Below are 20950 nucleotides of genomic sequence, written 5' to 3'. Positions count from 1 at the left end.
ATCGGCTACACAAGAAGAGAATCAAGCGATGCAAAAAGATTTTCATAATTTGACAACATGCCAGTGCAACCCTTTCGCTGCTACTATCAGTCCCAGGCTGTTCATAGACGACCCCTGAGACATGCTTTTTTTTTCACTCGCATTCCGACAGCACCTCCCCTTAGAGTGCAAATCTCGAAACAGTCATGGAAACAGTCAAATCTGTAAGACCAGCAAGACAAGTCAGTCTAGATTAAACACACCGAAGCTATACCTGGGCTATCAGGCACGCCGTGGTGAAGAGCTCCGATATAATTTCAACCAGTTAGGGGATCTTTAACGCGGCTGAAAATCAAATGAACTTCCTTGGGTACAGCAGCAGCACGCCTTAGCCACTGCACCATCGTGGCGGGTGCAGCATCCACTCAAAAAAGTCATGGCCTCCACTCACGCGACTGTCCAGATGGTGTCGTCGTCCTTGTAAGGGTCGTTGAAGTGCTTGGTGTTGACCTTGACGCCCCGGTCCCGGCTAGACCGCAGGGTGGGCACGGCCGGCCTGTTCTTGCTCTTGAAGCGCTTCTGGTACGGCAAGCCTGAGGAAGACCACGACACCCCTGGAGCACCTTCCGCCGTTCTGCGAAGTCCGCAGCACTCGCATTTGTAAAAACCATGAAGGCAATCAAGATGCCAAAACGTGCACTGGAGCTCATAACGCCAACCAAAAGGATAGTGCGGAGGGAGAAGGTTGAACTTGAAAAGCGACAACGTAGATGACAAGAGCAGAAACACAAACAAGACAGATAACACTTGCAAGAGTGGCTGCTTGGGCGAGTTGGTATGACATCCCGATTCTGGAAAGCACAAACTATGGACAGGGACACAAGAAAAAAAGATGATGACACAAATTGTACTTTCTTTCTCTTTTTTTTGTTTCTCTCGCTGATTTCTTTTTCTTGTGACCCTGTCGATGGTTTGTGCTCTCTAGAACCAGAGAGGACTGGCAGGTTTGCGGTTTTTGCAAACAAAGCATGTAGAAGGTTCCAGGTAGAGTCGTATGGCTGTGAGCAGCAGCTTTTCAAGTCTGTGGTCGTCTTTGTTGCGTTAGATTTCTGTTCGGAGACTCCAGTGCGAGAATGTGCCAAGAAGAACACGAAATAACGATGAAAGCGGGTGCACTTCCCTCCTCATTCGAATGTTGGCATGGATACTGGCTATTAGGCTAACACCACATCGACAGTGCCAGTGCCACATGCTGGAAGGCTTGCTGCATTGAAGCTGCCCATAAGCATTCAGAAATATTGAATAGACGCATGCAAATGTTGACTTTTGGTTTCACAACATAGCAAGAGTGGTTTTTTTTTTTCTTTTGTACAGTTACAAGTTACACAAACACTAAGCAAATGCTATGTGGTTGCCGATACAAGTGAAATTAACGGTTTCTGAGGTCGGATCTAGCAACGTGCGTGCATGTTTATAAAAAAAGGCACATATAAAATCATGAAACGTTGCTTTCACTGTGAGTTTCAAAGTTCCCAGTATACTATGCTCGTAAATCATGTTTTCTCCGCAACTGCATTTTCATTCCAACTTTTGCTCGAGCACTCATCAACGAGGTTCCTTATTAACCGCATCGAAAAGCCATACCATATTTGCCAGCAGTTCACGCCAAACCCTTTCGCATTCCAGCATTTGCACCTCTACTGTCTCCTGGTGCACTACTAAATGCAACACTGCACCGCGCCTGTATTTGTAGCACCTGTTGCACCTCCCAAGCACCAACTCGATAAAAAAATCTGAAGTTTGTACCCTCGCTGCACCACCCACCTGTTTTTCTTTGCCTCCCATTTCCTCTCTCCCAAGCCTTGAACGGCTAAAGCCCATATATTAGTCTGCTCTGCTCCTTTAGAACAAATTATTGACCGAGTCCAACATGACCAAGAAAGTACATCAAAGAGGCGAGCATGTCCGGGTATAGAACAAGGTACCCACAGTGTCTAGAAAATGATTCCGTACAAGTTCCCCGACTTTTCCAGGTCTTCCCACCCTTCCCACGATTTTCGAACCAATCGAGAAAGTAATGAGTTGTAAATACATACAACAAGGCATTTTGCAAGACCTGTTACCCTAAATGTGAAAGTGTTTTCAGTGCTGAAGAGAGCCACAATTTCCCTCTCACATTGTATTTAGCTAGAGCAGCTGCTTGTTTGTCCTTTCCTGCACAAGGTGCCTGAGGTACTGTCGTGAGCAAACGTCTGGATTCCACGAGAGCAGCGGCCGAAAGGCACTGCAGCATTACCAGGTGGCAAAACAGAATCTGCTGACAAAACATTGGCTTGCCCTATGTTACCTGCCCGTATCTTCTTTGGCTCGGACGAGTTGATACATGGCAGACTTGGCAGTAATGAAATTACAGTAATTAAATTAATTTCTGCAGTAATGAGTAATGTAATGAATTACATTTGAGTCTCGGTAACTTAGTAATGTAATAAATTACTTCAGGCCAGTAATTTCATGAAAATTACTCATTACTTTCCCAATTACTTTTGACTATGATATAGCTAGCTGTCCGCTTCTTTTATGGCATGAAAAGTTGAACAAGTAGAGTTACAATGCCCGGAGAGCCTCTGGGCATTGGAACTCTGTGAACGTGGAGGAAACAACGCTTCGATGGGAGCTGCGCCTGCTTTCTCGTGCCTCTTCGTTCCCTTTTCATGCGTTTCAAAGTAATTTCAAAGTAATTTTATTACTTTTGAAAAGTTATATTAATGTAATGTCATTACGGTACTTTCGGCCACCTGTAATTTCTAATGTAATTTAATTACATTTTAGAAAATTGTAGGAAAGTAATGAGTAATGTAATTTAATTACTTTTTGGAAGTAATTTTGCCATTTCTGATACATCGTTGGTAAACACAGAGACCAAACGGTGTTCCTCATCTGCACATGTGTCGTACTGCTTTAAAGCGTTCTGGTTGGAGTCAGACTTAGTGCTGTAATTAGCGTGCAGGAGTGCGATGAACGAGTGCGCCTTTTGTTACTCCTTGCTGTGGACTCAAGCACAAAGCGTGCTTCACTCAAACAAGGCCCGAGCATGTAGCAGCTTACGTTCGAGCCACACACTGCCGCTGTTTAGGAAGCCCAGTGACGATAACAAGGAATAACAAAAGAGAAAACAACGTCGAGCGTTAACGCACCCACAGACAGATGCGACAAATTCGGCCACTCACCGGGACTACCGTATTTATTATTTATTGGAATATAAGGCAAGGTTTTTTTTCCAAAATTCATAGTCTCAAAGTCAGCAGACCCTGCCTTATATTTGAAGCTCAGTGAGCGCGCGTGCAGGCGTGCGTGCTTGTGTGTATGTGTGTGTGTACACAGTGTAGACCATTTATAACATTACCGCTTATAGTGCGGGACCAGGTATAACGCAGGTTTTTGAGACCACCGGTTCTACCCCCATAGAACTCAATGCATAAGCATACCGCTTAAAATGCGGTTGGCCGAACCACAATACCGTTTAAAGTGCGGTTTTTTAGCAGGTTTGCTGATCGACCAACGCAGCTGGGGTATCATTTTAGGGTGGCAAAAGAAAAAAAGAAAGGGTGAAATCGGCCATCTGACACAGCGCGCACCACTTGCTCTCAAAATAGGCACCCTTTGTTCGCGCGTACATGATAAACACAACTGTCCTTGGTTGATGCACCTCGCAAGATAGCGGCCCCCCTCCATGTCCGCGCGCGGCAAGTTGCTTCTATTAAGCGTGAATCACATAGCTCATTTTCGCACACAATTCGTGCACATCAGCGTTGCGCATGCGTTTTTTTCATGCTCGTGTCAACGATCCCGCACTCGTGGCGGCTTCTTCGCATGGCAGAGGGAGGAGCCTGACGACTTGCACCAATGGGGAGACGCGCACATGGCGGGAGATTTGAAGCGCTCCAAGCCGGCTGGCCACACCCGAGATGTTTAGGCTTACCACCGCGGTATTTTTTGAAGAGTGCTTTCACAAGCAACGTGGATGGCAGTTTATATTCCACTTTTCGCCCATATTATAAGCTGTTGTCTAGCATGAGCATCTACACTTGCGCCTCGCGCGGCATTTCAGCGAGCAGTTAGAAGCGGTCGCTGGAGCTGCCTGCACCACTTCACGGCCAGGGCTGACGCCATGTTGCTGCTTCTTACCGCGCCGCAAACACCAGGCCAGTTGTATCCGCGCCACCGTCACCGCGCGTGAGACATGCACTGCACGTTTTCATGAGAAGAAATCGCCCAATGTGGTTCACGCTTCAGAACATTGTGCAAATAACCAACTGCTCTTTCTCTTTCCAGACAAGCGAGCCGCGCAAACCCGAAGATTTCCACTACCAATACGTTGTGCTGATAAAGCAGCCGCCTTCGGCATTGTGAACACAAGGTGGGGTAAAAAAAATCCAGCTGGCATTATGACGTCCTGCTGGGCATCTGTTCATCGACGCTAAAAACGCAGCCATGGTCTTTCAAAACACAAACACAACGGAAGTTAAAGCCACGCTCACCCTTTGCAAGACCGCGCTTGCAATGAGTAAGACCCTGCAGCAGCGGCGGATGTGGAAAAAAATACACAATAAAGCTTTGTTTTTAAGTGCTGTGCGTTTGAGTGATGATAAATATAAGATGACTTCAGAGGTAGGTGACAATGTGGCTGAATTCGTGCATGTTTTGGTTATAGTGCAGTACCGCTTATAGTGTGGATTTTTGCGGCTCCCGCAACACGTTATAAGCGGTCTACACTGTGTGTGTGTGTATGTGTATATATATATATATATATATACACACACACACGGCGATTTTTTTTTACTCTCTAAACTGCACCCTGGCCTTCCAATTGTGACCACTTTATAATTGAATATATGTGGTACTTTGACAAAACCTGCTACACATGCAGCCAACCAACAGCAAACCAACTCGTACGAGTCAAGAATGCCGGGAAAATAGGCCACACAGACACTATCTCCACCATGGGCTGCAATGCTTCTCAACTGCTGATTGCGTGGACTCCAAACTTTTACTCCCGACAGCACCTACTGCTCGACAGTACACAGATGCAATCAAGCAATTCTTAAAGCCTGGATAATATAGATAGCCGTTTCCATCTCAAACTATCAACACTACAAGGAGCTGGGTGGATGCAGGTTAAAAGAATACTCTCAGTCACACGACCATTTCAAACCTTGTCACGTGTCTTTCGAGCCACGGACAAGTTATCCCTACTCCAAGACCGCCAAGAGCCTCACCCCTGTTCGGTCTCAGGGGGGTATGGGCCGAGTTCTCCGTTCGTCGGCGTCTCCCCATTCGCGAGTTGTGGAGGAGGGGGAGGAGGCTGAAGCCAAGCAGAGCCTCTCGGTCGACCTCTCGGCCGTCCGCGTCCACGTCCCCTGCGCAAGTGAGGGTGCAACGTTAATGGCACAATTCCTTCCACGCCACTCAAGACACCAGGGCAAGAACAGGGACGGAAAGTGTCCCCCACTACGACCACGTTCCAGCGATTTCTCTGCAATGTCAGAGAATCTCGTTTCTGTGATTGGTGGCCATCAACCGAAGCCACCACTTAGGAAATATGACTGGGGCCTCAAGTTCCGTTTGATAGCGTAGCATCACATGAATGCTAACATGCAGACAACACACCGATTTTTTTTTTAGTGCATGCCCATAATGCGTCATTCTTGTTCACATTACATCACTCCAGCCCGAAATTTGAATGTTTTCTTCAATATTTCTCGCGTTTCTCCCGCTAAAAAATGGACTCGTGGCTGAAATGGAGCTGTGCAAGTTATTATAGGCTGAATCTTTCAAGCTTAAACACCTTTACTTTTTCTTCGTGGCCCCCTTTAAGGTGTTTTAAAGCTTGCCCTACTACCTCGGTGGAAAGCAGTTTGAACTTCGACACACACAAAAAAAGTGGAGGATAAAAACAAAACAAAACAATAAAACAGGACGCACTGCCGACTAACCACTGTGTTTTTAACACTGCCTTGACAGCGGCTTTGGTGAGTGGCCTTTAATCAATGAAACAAGATCCTGTGACATCCTTAAGACATCACCAGAAAGTGGCTGCAGAATCTTAACCACTTCCTCTCTTCTAATTAATATAGCACTATCAGCATATCAGTGTTTCAAGTTGGCGATGAAATTGGTATCGAGGATATCGATAAGAGAGCCATCCTTTTCACAAACCAAGCTCGTATTTTGTTTTCACGGTCCCCTTAATGCACGCACACACACAGCAACGCATGTCAAATTCTTTTACAAGTACCTCACTAAACCTACCAGCATCGAAAGAAAAAACGCTCTTCTTCAAACACAGTTCTACCTATCCACAACATCACAGTTGAAAGTTGGCCGAGTTGGCGATATTTTCTGAGAATAAGCACAAAAAATGACAACACGTAGAAAAGAACACAGGACGGTGCGCTACTAGCAACTGGTACTTTATTAGGAAAGAACAGACATTTATAGTGCGAAAAAAAAACGCCACTCGTTGATGTTACTGCACGAGTACTTACAAACAAGAAACAGTGAAACAAAATTAAAAACAGAACAAGGCTGTCCTGTGCTCTTTCGTACATGTAGCCGTTTTTGCGCTATTCCCATAACACCAAGCACCTGTCCGGCAAAAGCCTGTGCAAGTGAGTCTCCCCAACCGAAATCCATCAGCTCCTCACCTCTGCGGGGGAGTCCCATTCGGCACACTTGTTTGAGCGGCCTCCTCGGCTCCTTCAACGGGTGCTGCCTCCGAGGTCGCTTCCAAGGGAGGCTGGAAGGAAGAGCTCATCCACCGCCCGCGACCTCTGCCCCGACCTCGACCTCTTCCTCGCCTCCGCACCCGAGGGTAACCCCTGTGACGGCGAGGAAAAAAATCACTCAGGTTCCAACTTCCAAACCTAGTCATCACAAGCGAAAGCAAAGACTGCGCAGAGAGAGTTTCCTGAAAGATTGGCTTTGCTCGAGACTTCGCAGCCTGACCTCTAGCTATATCTACCGGATTACCGGATTTATCTTTTTGTTTCTGCTGAAGAGCACGAACAGACAGTCCAGTAGGTGCATAATCGATGGTGAGAATTGAAGGACCAAGTACCGGCAAAGCAGCCATTTCACCCTTGCCTAGTAAGAGTGTACTAGAAGGCAAACGTGTGTCCTTCGGGGGAAAAACCAATACGGAGAGCGCGGGTCACCTTTGCGACAAAAACATTGTACGAAGCGCAGGCGTTCCAAGGAGAACTCGTGTTGCAGCCAGTGCCACCTACAAGTTTTTAAATACAGTGTAGACCATTTATAACGTAACCGCTTATAGTGCGGGACCGGATATAACGCGGGTTTCTGCGACCACCGGTTTGCCTCCCATAGAACTCAATGCATAAGCATACCGCTTAAGATGCGGTTGGCCGAAGCACGATACCGTTTATAGTGCGGTTTTTCGGCGGGTCTGCTGATCGATCGGCGCAGCTGAGGCATCGTTTTAGGGTAGCAAAAGAAAAAAGAAAGGGTGAAATCGGCCATCTGACGCAGCGTGCACCCCTTGCCCTCCTCTAACGTAGACACCCAAAGAAAAAAAAAATAGGCACCCTTTAGTTCGTGCGTGCCTGATAACCACAACTGACCTAGCTTGCTTGATGCATCTCGGAAGATAGCGGCAGTCTCCCCATCCGCGCGCGGCAAGTTGATTTTATTAATCGTGAACCGCATGGCCCGTTTTCGCGCACGAATCGTGCACATCGGCCTTGCGCGTGAGGTTTTTTATTTTTTTTTTCGTGCTCGTGTCGACGATTCCGCGCTCGCGGTGGCTTCTTCGCGTGGCAGTGGGAGGAACCTGACGACTTGCACCAATGGGGAGACGCGTACCTAACGGCGGGAGATTCCAAGCGCTCCGAGCCGGCTAGCCGCGCCAGAGATGTTTAGGCTTGCCACTGCGGTATTTTTTGATGGGCGCTTTCACAAGCAGCGTGGATGGCAGTTTATATTCCACTTTTCGCCCACATTATTAGCTCTTTTCTTGCATGAGCATCTTCGCTTGCGCCCCGTGCGGCATTTCAGCGAGCGGTTAGAAGCGGTCGCTGGAACTTACTGGAACTGCCTGCACCGCTTCACGGCCAGTGCCGACGCCATGTTGCCGCCTTTTACCGCGCCGCCCACACCACGCCAGTTGTAACCGCGCTGGCGTGCACTGCACGTTTTCGCGATACCAAATCTACCACGCGGTTCACGCTTTAGAACGTTGTTGCTGATAAGCCACCGCTCTTTCCCTTTCCGAACATTCGAGCCACGCGAAGCCGAAGATTTCCACCACCAGTACGTTGCGCTGATAAGCAGCCGCCTTCGGCATCGTGAACACAAGGTGGGGTAAAAAAAAAAATCCCGCTGGCGTTCTTATCACGTCTTGCGGCATCTGTTCATAGACACTAAAAACGCAGCCATGGTCTCAAAACAAACACAACGGAAGTTAAAGCCGCGCTCGCCGTTTGTGAGACTGCGCTTTTGCCCTGCAGCAAGCGGCTGATGTTAAAAATAATACGAAATATAGACCGTGTCTTCGTTTTTAAGTGCTGTGCGTTTGAGTGATGATAAATATAGGTTGACTTGAGACATAGGTGGCGATGTGGTTGAATTCACGCGGGTTTTGGTTATAGTGCGGTACCGCTTATAGTGCGGATTTTTGCGGCTCCCGCGACATACAGTTAAACCTCGATGTAACGAACTTCAATGTAACGAAACCCTCGATGTAACGAACCGCGGAATTTTTTGTAACTTCAAGTGTATGCACACCATGTATTTTCACCCTCTGTGTAACGAAGTCCCGTTTTGCGGAATTTCAATGTAACGAATTTTCATGGAGAACTAGGCACGAAATTTAAGTTGTAGAGGTAGATTTCGGGAGACGCAAGCGCCGAAATGGGGTCTCAATAAAACGCGAACGGCGACACGGGCCGCCCAACGCCGCAGATGCAGCCAGCACGGAGTCTGTGAGCGAGTCCCTTGCCTACAAACTGCGTGGCGTGCATACACGGCTCGCCCACTACTTCTGTTTCTGTCAGAGCTTAATCGTCTACGCGGGCATCAGCCTTAACGGCACGGAGCGTTTTCTCCCCGCAAAAACGCAAAACGCACCCCGCAAGCCACAGGCGCGCTGACGCAGCCGCGGAGACCACCCGCACGATGCGGGTAGCTCCAGCGACCGCTTCTAACCGCTCGCTGGAACGCAACTTGAGGGTCAAACTAGAGGGGCACGCAAGAAAAAAAGCGGATAGCGTAGGCGAAATTTTCACTGTAAAACGTCATACGCGCCGCTTACGAAAGCGCCCATCAAATATCATCTGCAATGGTAAGCCTAATCGCCTCTGGCGTAGCCGCCGCCGCCGCATGCCGCTGCTTTGCCCTTCGTTCGAGTTCACTCATGCTTGTTGGGTTTCATCGTTCCAGCAAGCATTTGTAATCCTTATAAGCTTTGCGCGCGTGTTTTTTTTCACACCGGTGTCCGCGATTGCGCGCCGGCGGCGGCTTGTCTCAGCCAAAGTGGCTCGCGCTGCGCGCGGCAGTGGGAGGAGCCTGACCAGTTTCGCCAATGCGGAGGCGCGCATCCTATGGCGGGAGCTTCGAAGCGCTCGGGGATGCTGGCTGGCCAGACGATTATGACGCCGCGGAGAATATCTGATGGGAGCTTTCGTAAGCGGCGCGTATGACGTTTAACAGTGAAAACTTCGCTCACGTTATCCGCTTTTTTTTCTCTCATGCCCCTTTCGTTTGCACTCGAGTTGCGTTTCAGCAAGCGGTTAGAAGCGGTCGCTAGAGCTACCCGCATCCCCGCATCGTGCGGGTGGTCTCCGCGGCTGCATGAGTGCATCTGTGGCTTGCGGGGCGCGTTTTTGCGTGGAGAAAACGCTCCATGCGGTTTACGCTGATCCCGCGCAGACGATTATGCTCCGATAGAAACAGAAATAGTGCGCCGGCCGTGTATGTGCGCCACGTTTTCTTTTGCAGGAAACGCTCCACGGGATGAACACTTCATTATAACCGCGAATTTCAATGTAGCGAAATTTCAATGTAACGAAGTAAATTACGAATTTTACCGACTTCGTTACACCGAGGTTTAACTGTACGTTATAAGCGGTCTACACTGTAAAACTAAACAGCTATTTGACGGGTTTTACAAAGCTTTACAGCGTGAAATAAAGAAATAAGACTATCCAGGGCAATAAATAAGGATTAATATAACAAACAAAACTTCTGAAACCAACTGGTAAGCACCGGCCACCACAGAAGCAGCAGGCTTTCCCGCTCACAGGATTCCTCCGATTACTTGCCTTCGTTTCTTGCAACAGATCACAGCATACCCAGCAATTCCTACGATGCATAGAGTTCCACCAAAAAAAAAAAAGGAAAAGGGAGGGAGGGGGGTGGGGTAACTAAAGTTGCTTCAGACTTCATCTTGCTTATACCCATTTACGCACCAGTGGCAAAACCAGCTGAATATCACCATCACCATCACTGTCATTCCCCATTTGTGTCCACTACAGGGGCAAAGATGTCCCCCATTCCTCCAGCCATTCCTGGCTTGCTATACCCTAGCCTCCATCAAGTTTGTGGTCTACTCTACTTCCAGTGCCGACCCACGGTAGCCACTCTTCTACTCCACCAGTTGTCAGTTCTCTACATTACATGCCCTGCCCAAGCCCACTTATTCCCTCTAATCTGTGCTAACACGTTCCACCCATCTGCAGATGAAAATAAACACCCTCATTCAGAGTCCGTCAGTAGCTCAAATCCACTTCTTCCTCTTCATTTGCGCTATGACTCCTTGCGCCCCCCCCACGAGCTAAAATAAATTGTACTTACTAAGATGCGAAGACGGGCTAGTTGGTTCACAGTCATGCCGAACAGTCATAGCAGAATACGTGCCCTCTTTCAGAGTCCGTCAGTACAAGCTCACCTCCGCCGTTTTGGACTGGGACTCCCTGGGTCCTCCCCGTCCGTCAGTGTCACCGCATCCGGGAACGGTTCGAGCAGCGAGCCATCCTCCTCGGAGAGGGGCAGGGCAGCTGGCTCATCGGACTCCATCCCGGGCTTCTTTCGGGGCCAACGTCCTCGGCCATCCCTGCACAGCCACAGCCGGGGTCAGAGGTCACACTTGGCTGCCTCGCTCGATGCAAGCAAGGCCTCCTCAAAGGGGCCATGGAGACAAAACACAATTCGCTGAGCTCCATTCCACCCACGAAAGATGTTTTTTTTAGCCAGAAAAATGCGAGGAATATTTTAAAAACTTGCAAATTTTGCGGTACAGCAATGTAATATGGGTGGGAGTGATGTGATATGGGCCACCGCTAAACATGTTTTTAATCTGTGAGTTATCTGCACATTTTCATTGAAGTGATACGATCAAACAGAACTAGGGGCCCCCCGCTACAATCACCCAGTAAGGTTTGTTGAGGATGGCTGAGCCCATCGCACGGACAATTCTCCGACGTCATATAAAAATTGTGGGAAAGTGGCTGAGGGTGATGCCACAGCTTCGCATGTTTTCTTAAATATCTTGATTATCCATTTAAATTTTGTGACAGAATCAGTATCACTGCTGTCGGGACAAAGCAGTTAGCAGAAATTAACATCTGCTACTTGTAAAATCACCACCACAAAATTTTAAAAGACATTTCCTTATGTATTCTTTCCTTACCGTGGGAAATTGACCAAATTTTAGGGGTCTAAGAAGACATTTTTGCTGTGCTAAACATAATAGTTAGGCACACATTGCAGTGACATAAAATGCAGATGATACAACACCCTTTCCAACGACACCATTTTTTATAAATAATGATTGCGAAAAAAAAAATTTTCTAATTCAAACTTTCCGTCCAGGCATCAAAGAAAATTAAAAGGAAAAGGGAATTGTGTATTACAAATTACAAGCAGAAAAAAATTAGAGTTACATTTTGCAGGTGAACATTTCAAAAACCTGTCTTAGAAAAAAAATTGATTTGCTCGAAACAATTTGTCAGATCTCAAAGAAAATGCTTGCAAACGTGGTGCCCGCGCCATGTGGTGAAGCCCAACCTCTCTTTCAAATTTCGCAATTTTGCAAGGTTCTCTGGAAGAAATCTGGTGGTTTTACATTATTAAAGACACCAGTTAGTCTCCACATGATGTAAAAACACCTTGTCAGCGATTACGGCTACCACAAGATTCAGGGCAAGCAAGCAATGCAAAGAAATCCACTTGGAGTTGCTTGTTGACATTGCGATCGTCAATTATCTGTCAGAACTTTCATTTGCGGTTTATTATCATGTTCTGACTCACTATGGTAGCCCTGCTTGCACGAATAAGGTGCAATGCTCTAGAACCATGCCCAGTAAGCTTTCACCAAGCAGCCAACGCTGTATAAAGAGAGTTCAGCACTATGAGCCTCCTACATTGCAGCGCCACCTAAAATTTTTGAAAAGAAACAACATCAAGCCTGTTGGAGACTTTGTCAGAACAGACAGTTCTACAAAGAAGCAACACTAGACCTCCAGAGATACCCTCGTACAGAAACGAAACTGGCTAGTGAACAGCTGGCAGTGCTCAAGGCAGACTGGGAGCTCTCTCCTTGTCTGAACTGATATCTGATGACTTGGTGGAATCTTTGGACTTTGAGCTGCACCTGTTATTGCAAAAGTAAGACATGGGTGAAGTGGAATCACGAGCGGTGTGCTTTTTTCGCAGAACAGTAGTGGGCGACGGAGGCGCATGGCAAAACGATTTGAAGCTGGGTAACTGCATAGTAGCACCAAAAATGAATTTCACAACACAAGAACGAAACCGAAACTCCTGGAAACTGGCTGAAATTGCCAGGTGCACTTGTTAGACATGCGGGGGACTTTCAGAAGTAAGCTTTGGCAAAATAAAGCTACCATTTCTCCAAACCAAAGATGACTAATGGATAGCTGGTGTCATTTTCAGTTGTCACCCCTCAACGCTGTCGGATTACAAAGCTGACAACATAGGTAATTTGGTATTTGACTTCCTAGGAGCCTTTTAATAAAAAAAGATTGATGGTAGTGCCGCGTAACCACAAGTGGCATGCTTTTTTGTCAAGCGCAGCAGCCACGCCCCTTTTCGCAAACACACACGCACCTAAGCTGGCAAAAAACGCCGCCCAAAATCCCAATGACACCAAAGCGGGAAAATTTAAACTGATTCTAAAAATTGAGTGCCTAGACTAACCACTGGGGTGCATCAGGTGGATGACAAATGACTACAACACGTCTAAATCAGCAATATAAAGCATCGATCACCGGTGATCGATTTGAATAGGCGTGGTAATGAAAGAGTTAACCACATGCTTTCAAAGTAGCCCTGTAGCAGACGACGTTAGAACAGACGGCGAGTGGCTGAAACAAGTTTCGGGACGGCCACTGCCTTAATGCCTGTCTCCCCTCGTTTGGCACCATTAACAGCAAAGAGCTGAAACTCCACACCCAGGGTGCAGTTCCACTCTAAGAATGAAGATCTCGATACTGCCTTGATTGTGACAACGATGATGATGGCCACGATGCCCCCATGGACAAACTTGTCATCGCAGACATCACATGCTACGACCAAATCATCCATTACAGCCACGATATTGTAGCGTAAACGCCAGTCTAATGCCACAGTCAAGTCATTAGAAGGCAACTCTGAGGCAATATCACCTGCTTTTGAGCAGACAAAGCATTCTGAGAGGAAACACGTATGGAGAGGCAAACCATGGGTCGGCTACCTCCATAACCACCCACACGGCTACTCCCTCTTACTTTTTAGGAGGTGACACATCTGCAGGCTCCTCTTGAGGCACCGTCTCGGCATCGCAGCTCTCCACCGGTTCCTCGTCCCCACTAGGGAAACAAAATAGGGAAAAACAGATCACGCGAGACGTTGTTACACCCCACAGCACAGGGTAGCTCAGTGAGACGTCAGACGCTTGGTGGCCGGCGGCGTTTATTCACTTTGTTAATACATACTGCAGAGTGTTATTAGGTCCAAGCAGAAGGCACAAAAAGATAAAATACAATGAAAAATACAAACAAACACAGCATTTATAGTCGGTAATTCATTCCACACTAGCACTGCATGCAAAAAAAAATGCTTAAATGCGTCAGTAATAGGAAAATAAGGGGTGAGGGCATTCAGTTAATATATTTAGTTGGTAACAGGGACAAAAATGGAAATGGGTCTATCGAGAGTTCACCTTACATAAATGATAAAAGAAAATCAAGGCTATAGACTTTCTCCTGGTTTCAAGGCATGGAATAGTCTGTTGATCAACATTAATTGCGAGGAAAAATTGGTGTGTGAGTATTTACAAGAAATACTTAACCCGACAGTGCTTTTTTGAACTCTTTCAAGTTTAATTTCCAACCACTCAACTCGATCTCAACCAATAAACCCCAAACATCCCCAACCACTAAACACAGCTGACGGTAGCTTTGAGGCTGCTACTAGAGAAGACAAAAACTGCCAACACAGCACATGCTCCAGTCCTGGCCATAGTCAAACGTCCACTGCCACCACATCAAGCAGCTCTGTCACAAAAATTGCATGCAAGTATTTCAAAAGTTTTTTCACCTATAAGCCTAGTAAGAAATAATCCAGCATGAGGGCTAATAGGAACTCACTCCTGTTGGTACAACGCCGCTACATATAGGCCAAAACAGAATTGTAAAAGAGGGAAGGTACAAAGACTTTCTGCCCTCTTCGCAACTGCTTTGTGTAGCACAGTCTTCATCGAGATGAATAGGATACCCTAGCAGGCAGTGTTTCCTCAAGGTACAACAGCTTGCATCATCTGCAACGTCAATGCTACTGCTCTCGCTTTTATTTACCTCTTCATAATATCATCCCGCTTGCATATTCAAAGCCAGTGAGATAGTGACGATGCATACGACTGACAAACCTTTTCACCGTGGTTACAAATTACGTTGCAGACTTCGTTTTTCTATCATCACCGCACTCGTCTTTTCCTCCTCTCCCTAACTATGAATAAGAACCTTAGCCAATCACCTTTGCTTGGCTTATCTTCAGTCCTAACATCGAGGCCAACATTGTGTCAAGCAATCAGACTCGCTGATTACATTAGACCTCAAAGTGTGACGTTAGGCTTAACGTCGGGCTGTTGATTCAGAGGCCCATGCATACCCCTTCTCGGAGCCACACTACACGTTGCAGTCAACAGAAATGTTACGCCGAAGTTCCGATCACACGCACCAATGGGAATTTTGCATCTACACTGTGGTTACATGAATCTGGAGGTCGCAAGTTTTTTTGCTAACAACACAATGCTTGGGTGATGCTCACACAATAAAAAAGGGGGATCGGAAAGCTGAATTAAAGAGAAAACATGGCAGAGATGACAATCTGGCTCCAGCCATGCTCGAAATTATGCAGTAGCAACTCTACAGCACAGCATTAAGTTGTTGTTATTGTTGTTCCTTCACACACTCCCGTCTGGGGGATTGGCCAAGAAATGGGGTAGCTTCTTAGGGCTAAGCTATATGACCCAGCATGTCACAGCAATGCTGCATGTCCCAACACTGTGAGATAGCCACACATGTGGGCACCAAAATGGCATCACACCAATAAGCATCCGCGTCTTCGGTGTCATCTCAATCCCCCGCACCAAGTTTAGCATCACTGACCTGACAGCACCAGAAGCGGAGGTGTCGTGTTCGATGACGTCGACGAGGAACTTGTGAGTCATCTTGAAGCTTCGTGCGCGCCTCGAAAACAGCGCCGGCAGCGCTGGCCGACGCGGTCCCCTCTTTCTCTGGTGAGCCGACACTCCAGCGGGACTCCTCAGAGCAGAAGCACCTTCCACTTCCGCCATTGCTCTGCCAAGTGCACAAAAGAAAAGAAACCCACCCACGGGTGTGTTGAAGGGCAGCTCGCCCAAAACATCAACACTGGCTTAGAAAGGGGTAAGTTAGTAAAAACAAAGATGCAAAAACAAGTATAAACAGCACACAACCTAGTCACATCTAAGCGAATCTTGGCTCTTCTGGCACTGAGCGCACTTCTAATTGTCTCCTCTCATGGTGTCCAAAGGTTTCCTTTTGAAAATTTACACAGCGAAAACTCACAACTACCTTGTGAACTTAGAATCCCCGCATTTCATTACCCCCCCCCCCCTTTCATCCCAAAGACTGCAATATTAAAAAAAAAATTTTGCAGAAATTCAGAGAATTATCTACTTATGCATAACATTCTTATGCTGCCTGTCTTGAGCGTCAGTTTCTTCCATCCAAATTTTTTATTTTAGTTTTTCAAAATTTCGTTTGACCAATTATCTCCATTTACGTTATTACAATGATTACATTTGGAACTTTTGCGAAATCTGCATTATTGTGGAAATGCAGGGCATTACACGGTTTGCCATTTTCCCTAATTATTTTATATTTTTCTTATCTTTTTAGTTTTTCAAAATTTTTCTTGACCAATTATGCCCATTTACACTATTATAACGACTACAGGTGGAACTTTCACAAAATCTGCATCATTGTAGAAATGCCATGCGACATACGTTTTGACATTTTCCGTAATTTTTAAATATTTTTTCTAATTTTTTAGTTTTTCAAAATTTCGTTCCACCAATTATCTCAATTTACATTATTACAACAATTACATTTGCACCTTTCGCGAAATCTGCATCTGGCATTACAAATCTGCGTGGCATTACACGATCCTTTCCTATATTCTTTTCACGCTTAAATTACCACGAAATTCAAAGGGATAGTTCCTGACCCAGAAAAAAAACCAGACTACGAAAAAATAAACAGCAGAGCTAACCTTTGAGGTGAAATTAGAAATGGGTCAAGGCAACGTTGCTAGACAAGCTACTGGTACATCAGTTCAATGTACCGGCAAAAAAGTAAAATATGCCAAATCACACAATGGGTTACAGTTTCGGACACAGACAACTCTCAAGGAGGATTCTAGGTTCCACAGTATGATACAAGGCATCCACAAAGGGAAAAGATAACTGCAGCCATAAGCATAACTAAAATCATTTCATTAACTTTTTCAACCGTAGTTAGGCTCTATTTTTACATTGGAAGCTTTGACCACATTCCAAGAGTGCTATATTTTTGTTTAATTCCTGTACCACCCTTGTAGTGAGGTACCCGTTTACCACTATACTGCTGAGTTTGACTACTTTACAGTTGAGGGTGATGGGATTAGTGCGGAAGCCACCACCAGAGTGACACCGCATTGCATTAACCTCATTATGATAAACGGCTGTCTGAGGCTCCCGACAGTTCTATTCTCACTCTTTGGCTGGCGAGGTTTTTTGCTGAAGACCTTGTGCGTTGATCTCAATTTTTTTAAAAGCTTAAAGACTAAACTTGAGCAATAAATTGTGACATGAATACCTCTCTTTTCCGACTCGTTTCAATAACTTTACGAAATGGTACAATGTTGAAATACGGTTGATATGTAGTCTGCACATCAACACGTATCCAAATAACAGTAAGCCAAGTCATGAACTCTGAGGCTTCAATTATCATCACATTTTCGCACCTTGAAGCATAGTATTTTCTGCAAGTTTCCCCATTTTCACTGGTGCTATGGGCACTTTGAAAGTTATTAACTAAACCAGCAATTTGTGTAATTGCTCTCGCAACACAAACTCAAGCGGAGTATAGAAGACCCATATAAGGTGCAGCTGAGTTACCTTTACTGATTACCGCCTTGAGAAAACCATTAGAGTTTGTTACAAAGCCTGGACATTTCTGCTCTTTAAATGATACAAAGTTTCCTCGCCATCGCCTTTCTTATAGCTGGAACATCCAAAGTTCAGTTTTTGGCTAGCTCCGCATGTCAGTATAGTACAGTCAATAATTAAAGCAGCAACAAGCGTATGCAAACACATTTACTGCCTCGCTTTCACACCCAGGAAATACCTAACTTAACCGCCCATTCTTTGCTTGATGTAGAATTTCTTTTTTGTAAAGCAGCCAGCAGCACTAGCCATTTTACGCATATTTAATTTCTCCCTCAGAGCTGATGGAAGAACTGAACAGGAGGCTTTAAGCACTCCCCAAGACGAGAGGTCTACTGCCAAGCTCACAGTGTAAGACCAGTGACCCATGTGACTGAAATGCTCCCGATTGAAAGTGTATTGACTCTTTTATGTGAACATTGTTGCTGTTTTTTTTTTTCCTCAGCGATGTGTAAACGTTTTGCTTCGAGTACATTTTTAAGTTATTCCTGTATAGCAATTTTTGTCATCGTGCCGTGGTTTTCTAATTGCAAATAGCTGTTATCGGCTCACTCTTCTGCAGTGGTGCATTGAAGTGTCATGCGCGTAAAATTCTGTGCAGGTATGCGCTTTCTCTGTTGTTTTCTTTTGTTCCCTGACAGATGTTGTCAATGTGTGTCGTGTTATTTTTTCTGTGTCGTATTAATATGCACCCCGTTAACTATTGCGTCCTTGTAATGTAAACATGTAATCCCACCCTGCCCAAGGCCAGGCTCTCCTCTGGCTGGCAGTATTCAATAAATAAATAAAAAAATGAATAAATAATCGACGAAAAATAAATACAGCCCAAATGAGGGTGAACAACAGACTTGCAAAGTAACGGAGGAAAGACCAGACTCGGGAATGACCTCATCTGAGAGACAGTGAATGGTAACCCTCATTGAAACGCGACTCCAAGAGTGACGAAGCAGAACTGTTTGTCGCACGTCAAACAGGAACGGCTACGCCTCCACCAAGACTGTGCTGACGTTTGCAGAAAAGGATGGGAAATAAGTTTGAACAACTAGCAGAAATCAGGGCACCACCACCGAGAACCTTTGTAATGTTACTGATACTGCACTACAGCTACAAAAAAAAAAAAGCACATCCTTTGCATTTAATGTGATAATTTAATCTCTGTTATTTCAATTTTTTGCAGCAAAGCTGTTCACCTCCATCCCCGGTATGCATGAACCGTGTGCATTCCCAGGGGGGCATACCAGAGCCAGGAAATGTGCACATGTACAGACAATCGACAGGCCGAAAAGATTTCACAGAGCAAGGTATTCCATAGCAGGAGCTTTAAACTCGGCACAAGCTAGAACTGGACATCCACGCAAACACACCGCAGATGAAGGTAGCAGAAGAGTGCAGCCAAATGGGCTGACATACAAGCGGTGAAATTCACCATCGTCATTAGCGTTCCAATTACACAGCGGTAAGAATGATCAGTGGCGCAACCTGTTAGACGGCAAGATGACAAAGCCCTTTGACAAAGAAATGCGGAAGCAATTACTGGACATTCATGCGTTCGCATTTGCAAGCAATGAGAAGTGTTTGGGTATCTCAAGACTTTTTACTTTTTGTTTGATGATTGTGTGCAACCTAATGGAACTGAACCCACCACCATGACGATGCTTTGACCCTTAAATTTCTGCATCTTTTATCGCTTAACCCAAGTTTAAAGGTGCATCAGGGTCTAAACGTATGTGCTGAACTAGGTTAATACAATCTCATGCTTAACACACACCTCTGTGGTTTCAAGAGCGAGTTAAGTGAAGGACGCTGCACAAGCAATGCCTCCTTCACAAGTGTAGCCTCAGGCAAATGCGCACGAGACTTGACGCCTTCACAATGGTTTTAAAGCAACCTGATGAAAACGTAAAAGACATACGTGTGCTGACGAAGGAACTTATCTGTGTCCATTCTAAAACGATGTAGGTGCAAATCAATGATGCACACTTAAGCTCAGGTTGGTCTTCCGCCAACTCAAAACTGTTGTTTTCGAGAACAGTTACCACTTCCATCACTTCTTTTTTATTTAAAACATAGCCTTCCACTCGGAGCACATCGCGATCAGCTCAATTCACCCTGAATGAAGCAAATGGCGACTTCGAAGCAGTGTGGGTGCGCATACCCAGAGCTTAGAATAGTTTCCCCCATGACATATTTTTCTCTGTAGTACGTACAGCAACAGAGAAAAATTAATACAAGCATTCAAAGGCAGAACTATTCATGTGGTGGCGGATCAGCTAGCGAAATTGTTTCGGCTTCATCGGGTTGCAGACATTCACGAAACAAAAAGTCGGAGGCCACCCAAGCGCTTCCTGAGTCGTCAATGCGAACGCATGCACGTCTAGTTAAACGCCCGGGACGCCTTGCTTCCGCGTCGCGTCCTCGAAGGGCTCTGTAATCGTGGGGCTTGAGACGCTGGGCTCCGCGATCCGCCTCTACAGTTTCTAACTGCTTCGATTTGCATGAATCGCTGATCAACGATGGTAAATTTCTCTGCTTGTCTGTTCGCCCGTTTGGCCGAGTTCGTCCGCTCCCTTCAATCTTCGACGACACCTGTCGCTACTGCCGCGTCTGAGCCATAGAGAAAGAAATACTGGGCTCGCGCGACGCAACGCCTCGTGCTATGGAACGCCTCGTGCTATGATACCCTCGCAACGCCCTCTCCCTCCCTGCCCGGTTTTCTGCGCACGGGCATTTGCCGACTCGAGTACCCCTCTCAAAATGCAATTTACGGGCATTATTGTAAAATTGTACAGCTCCCCGCAACCCTCTTAGCGTTCGATACTGTAACAAAAACATGCGCACTCAACTCATTTACTTCACAGAGACAAAAAAATATACTCTGCTTACCTAGTTCAAGAAGCGCTCCGACTAAAATCAACACTCTTTGCAGCGGCTACGGCCACACAGAAACGTTGAACTCCCGCCGATCAGTTACGATGGCGAATGAGCATGACAAAATCACTAACTGGAAGTGTTTCTCGAGCGCGTAGTATTTGGCATCTAAAACCACTTAACATTCTCTGGAATCAGCGTTGAATTTAAACACGTAAGTAATAAGCAACCCCGATTACGACGAATGAATGAACGCGCGTTGCGAAGCTGCAATGCTGCAACGTTTGATTGACGTCGCGATTTTTGACCACGGTTTGTTCACGCATGCGCCGTATGCGTTTC

At 46.1% G+C, this 20950-nt stretch overlaps 1 protein-coding gene across 2 annotated transcripts in view; it reads right to left on the bottom strand.

Annotated features, from left to right (window-relative positions):
- LOC144152684 (uncharacterized) overlaps window positions 1-20883 on the bottom strand; it is a 36425-nt gene extending 15542 nt beyond the window's left edge. The window contains exons 1-7 of one of the 2 annotated variants that reach the window (XM_077684068.1): window positions 20624-20883; window positions 15660-15851; window positions 13779-13859; window positions 10943-11107; window positions 6684-6857; window positions 5256-5396; window positions 431-613 (exon numbers count right to left, since the gene is read on the bottom strand). In XM_077684068.1, coding sequence (XP_077540194.1) covers window positions 431-613; window positions 5256-5396; window positions 6684-6857; window positions 10943-11107; window positions 13779-13859; window positions 15660-15847 — 932 coding nt within the window. In that variant the 5' untranslated portion in view covers window positions 15848-15851; window positions 20624-20883. Of the gene's footprint in view, window positions 1-430; window positions 614-5255; window positions 5397-6683; window positions 6858-10942; window positions 11108-13778; window positions 13860-15659; window positions 15852-18930; window positions 19088-20623 lie in introns of those variants that run through there. The other variant, XM_077684067.1, reaches the window with a different exon arrangement.
- Window positions 20884-20950: the final 67 nt, after the last annotated feature.

This window comes from Haemaphysalis longicornis, unplaced genomic scaffold, assembly GCF_048455015.1.
Source record: "Haemaphysalis longicornis isolate Haplotype H1 unplaced genomic scaffold, Haemaphysalis longicornis Haplotype H1 scaffold_9, whole genome shotgun sequence".
In the NCBI taxonomy this organism is placed as follows: domain Eukaryota; kingdom Metazoa; phylum Arthropoda; class Arachnida; order Ixodida; family Ixodidae; genus Haemaphysalis; species Haemaphysalis longicornis.
This window is presented reverse-complemented; position numbering and strand designations above follow the sequence as displayed.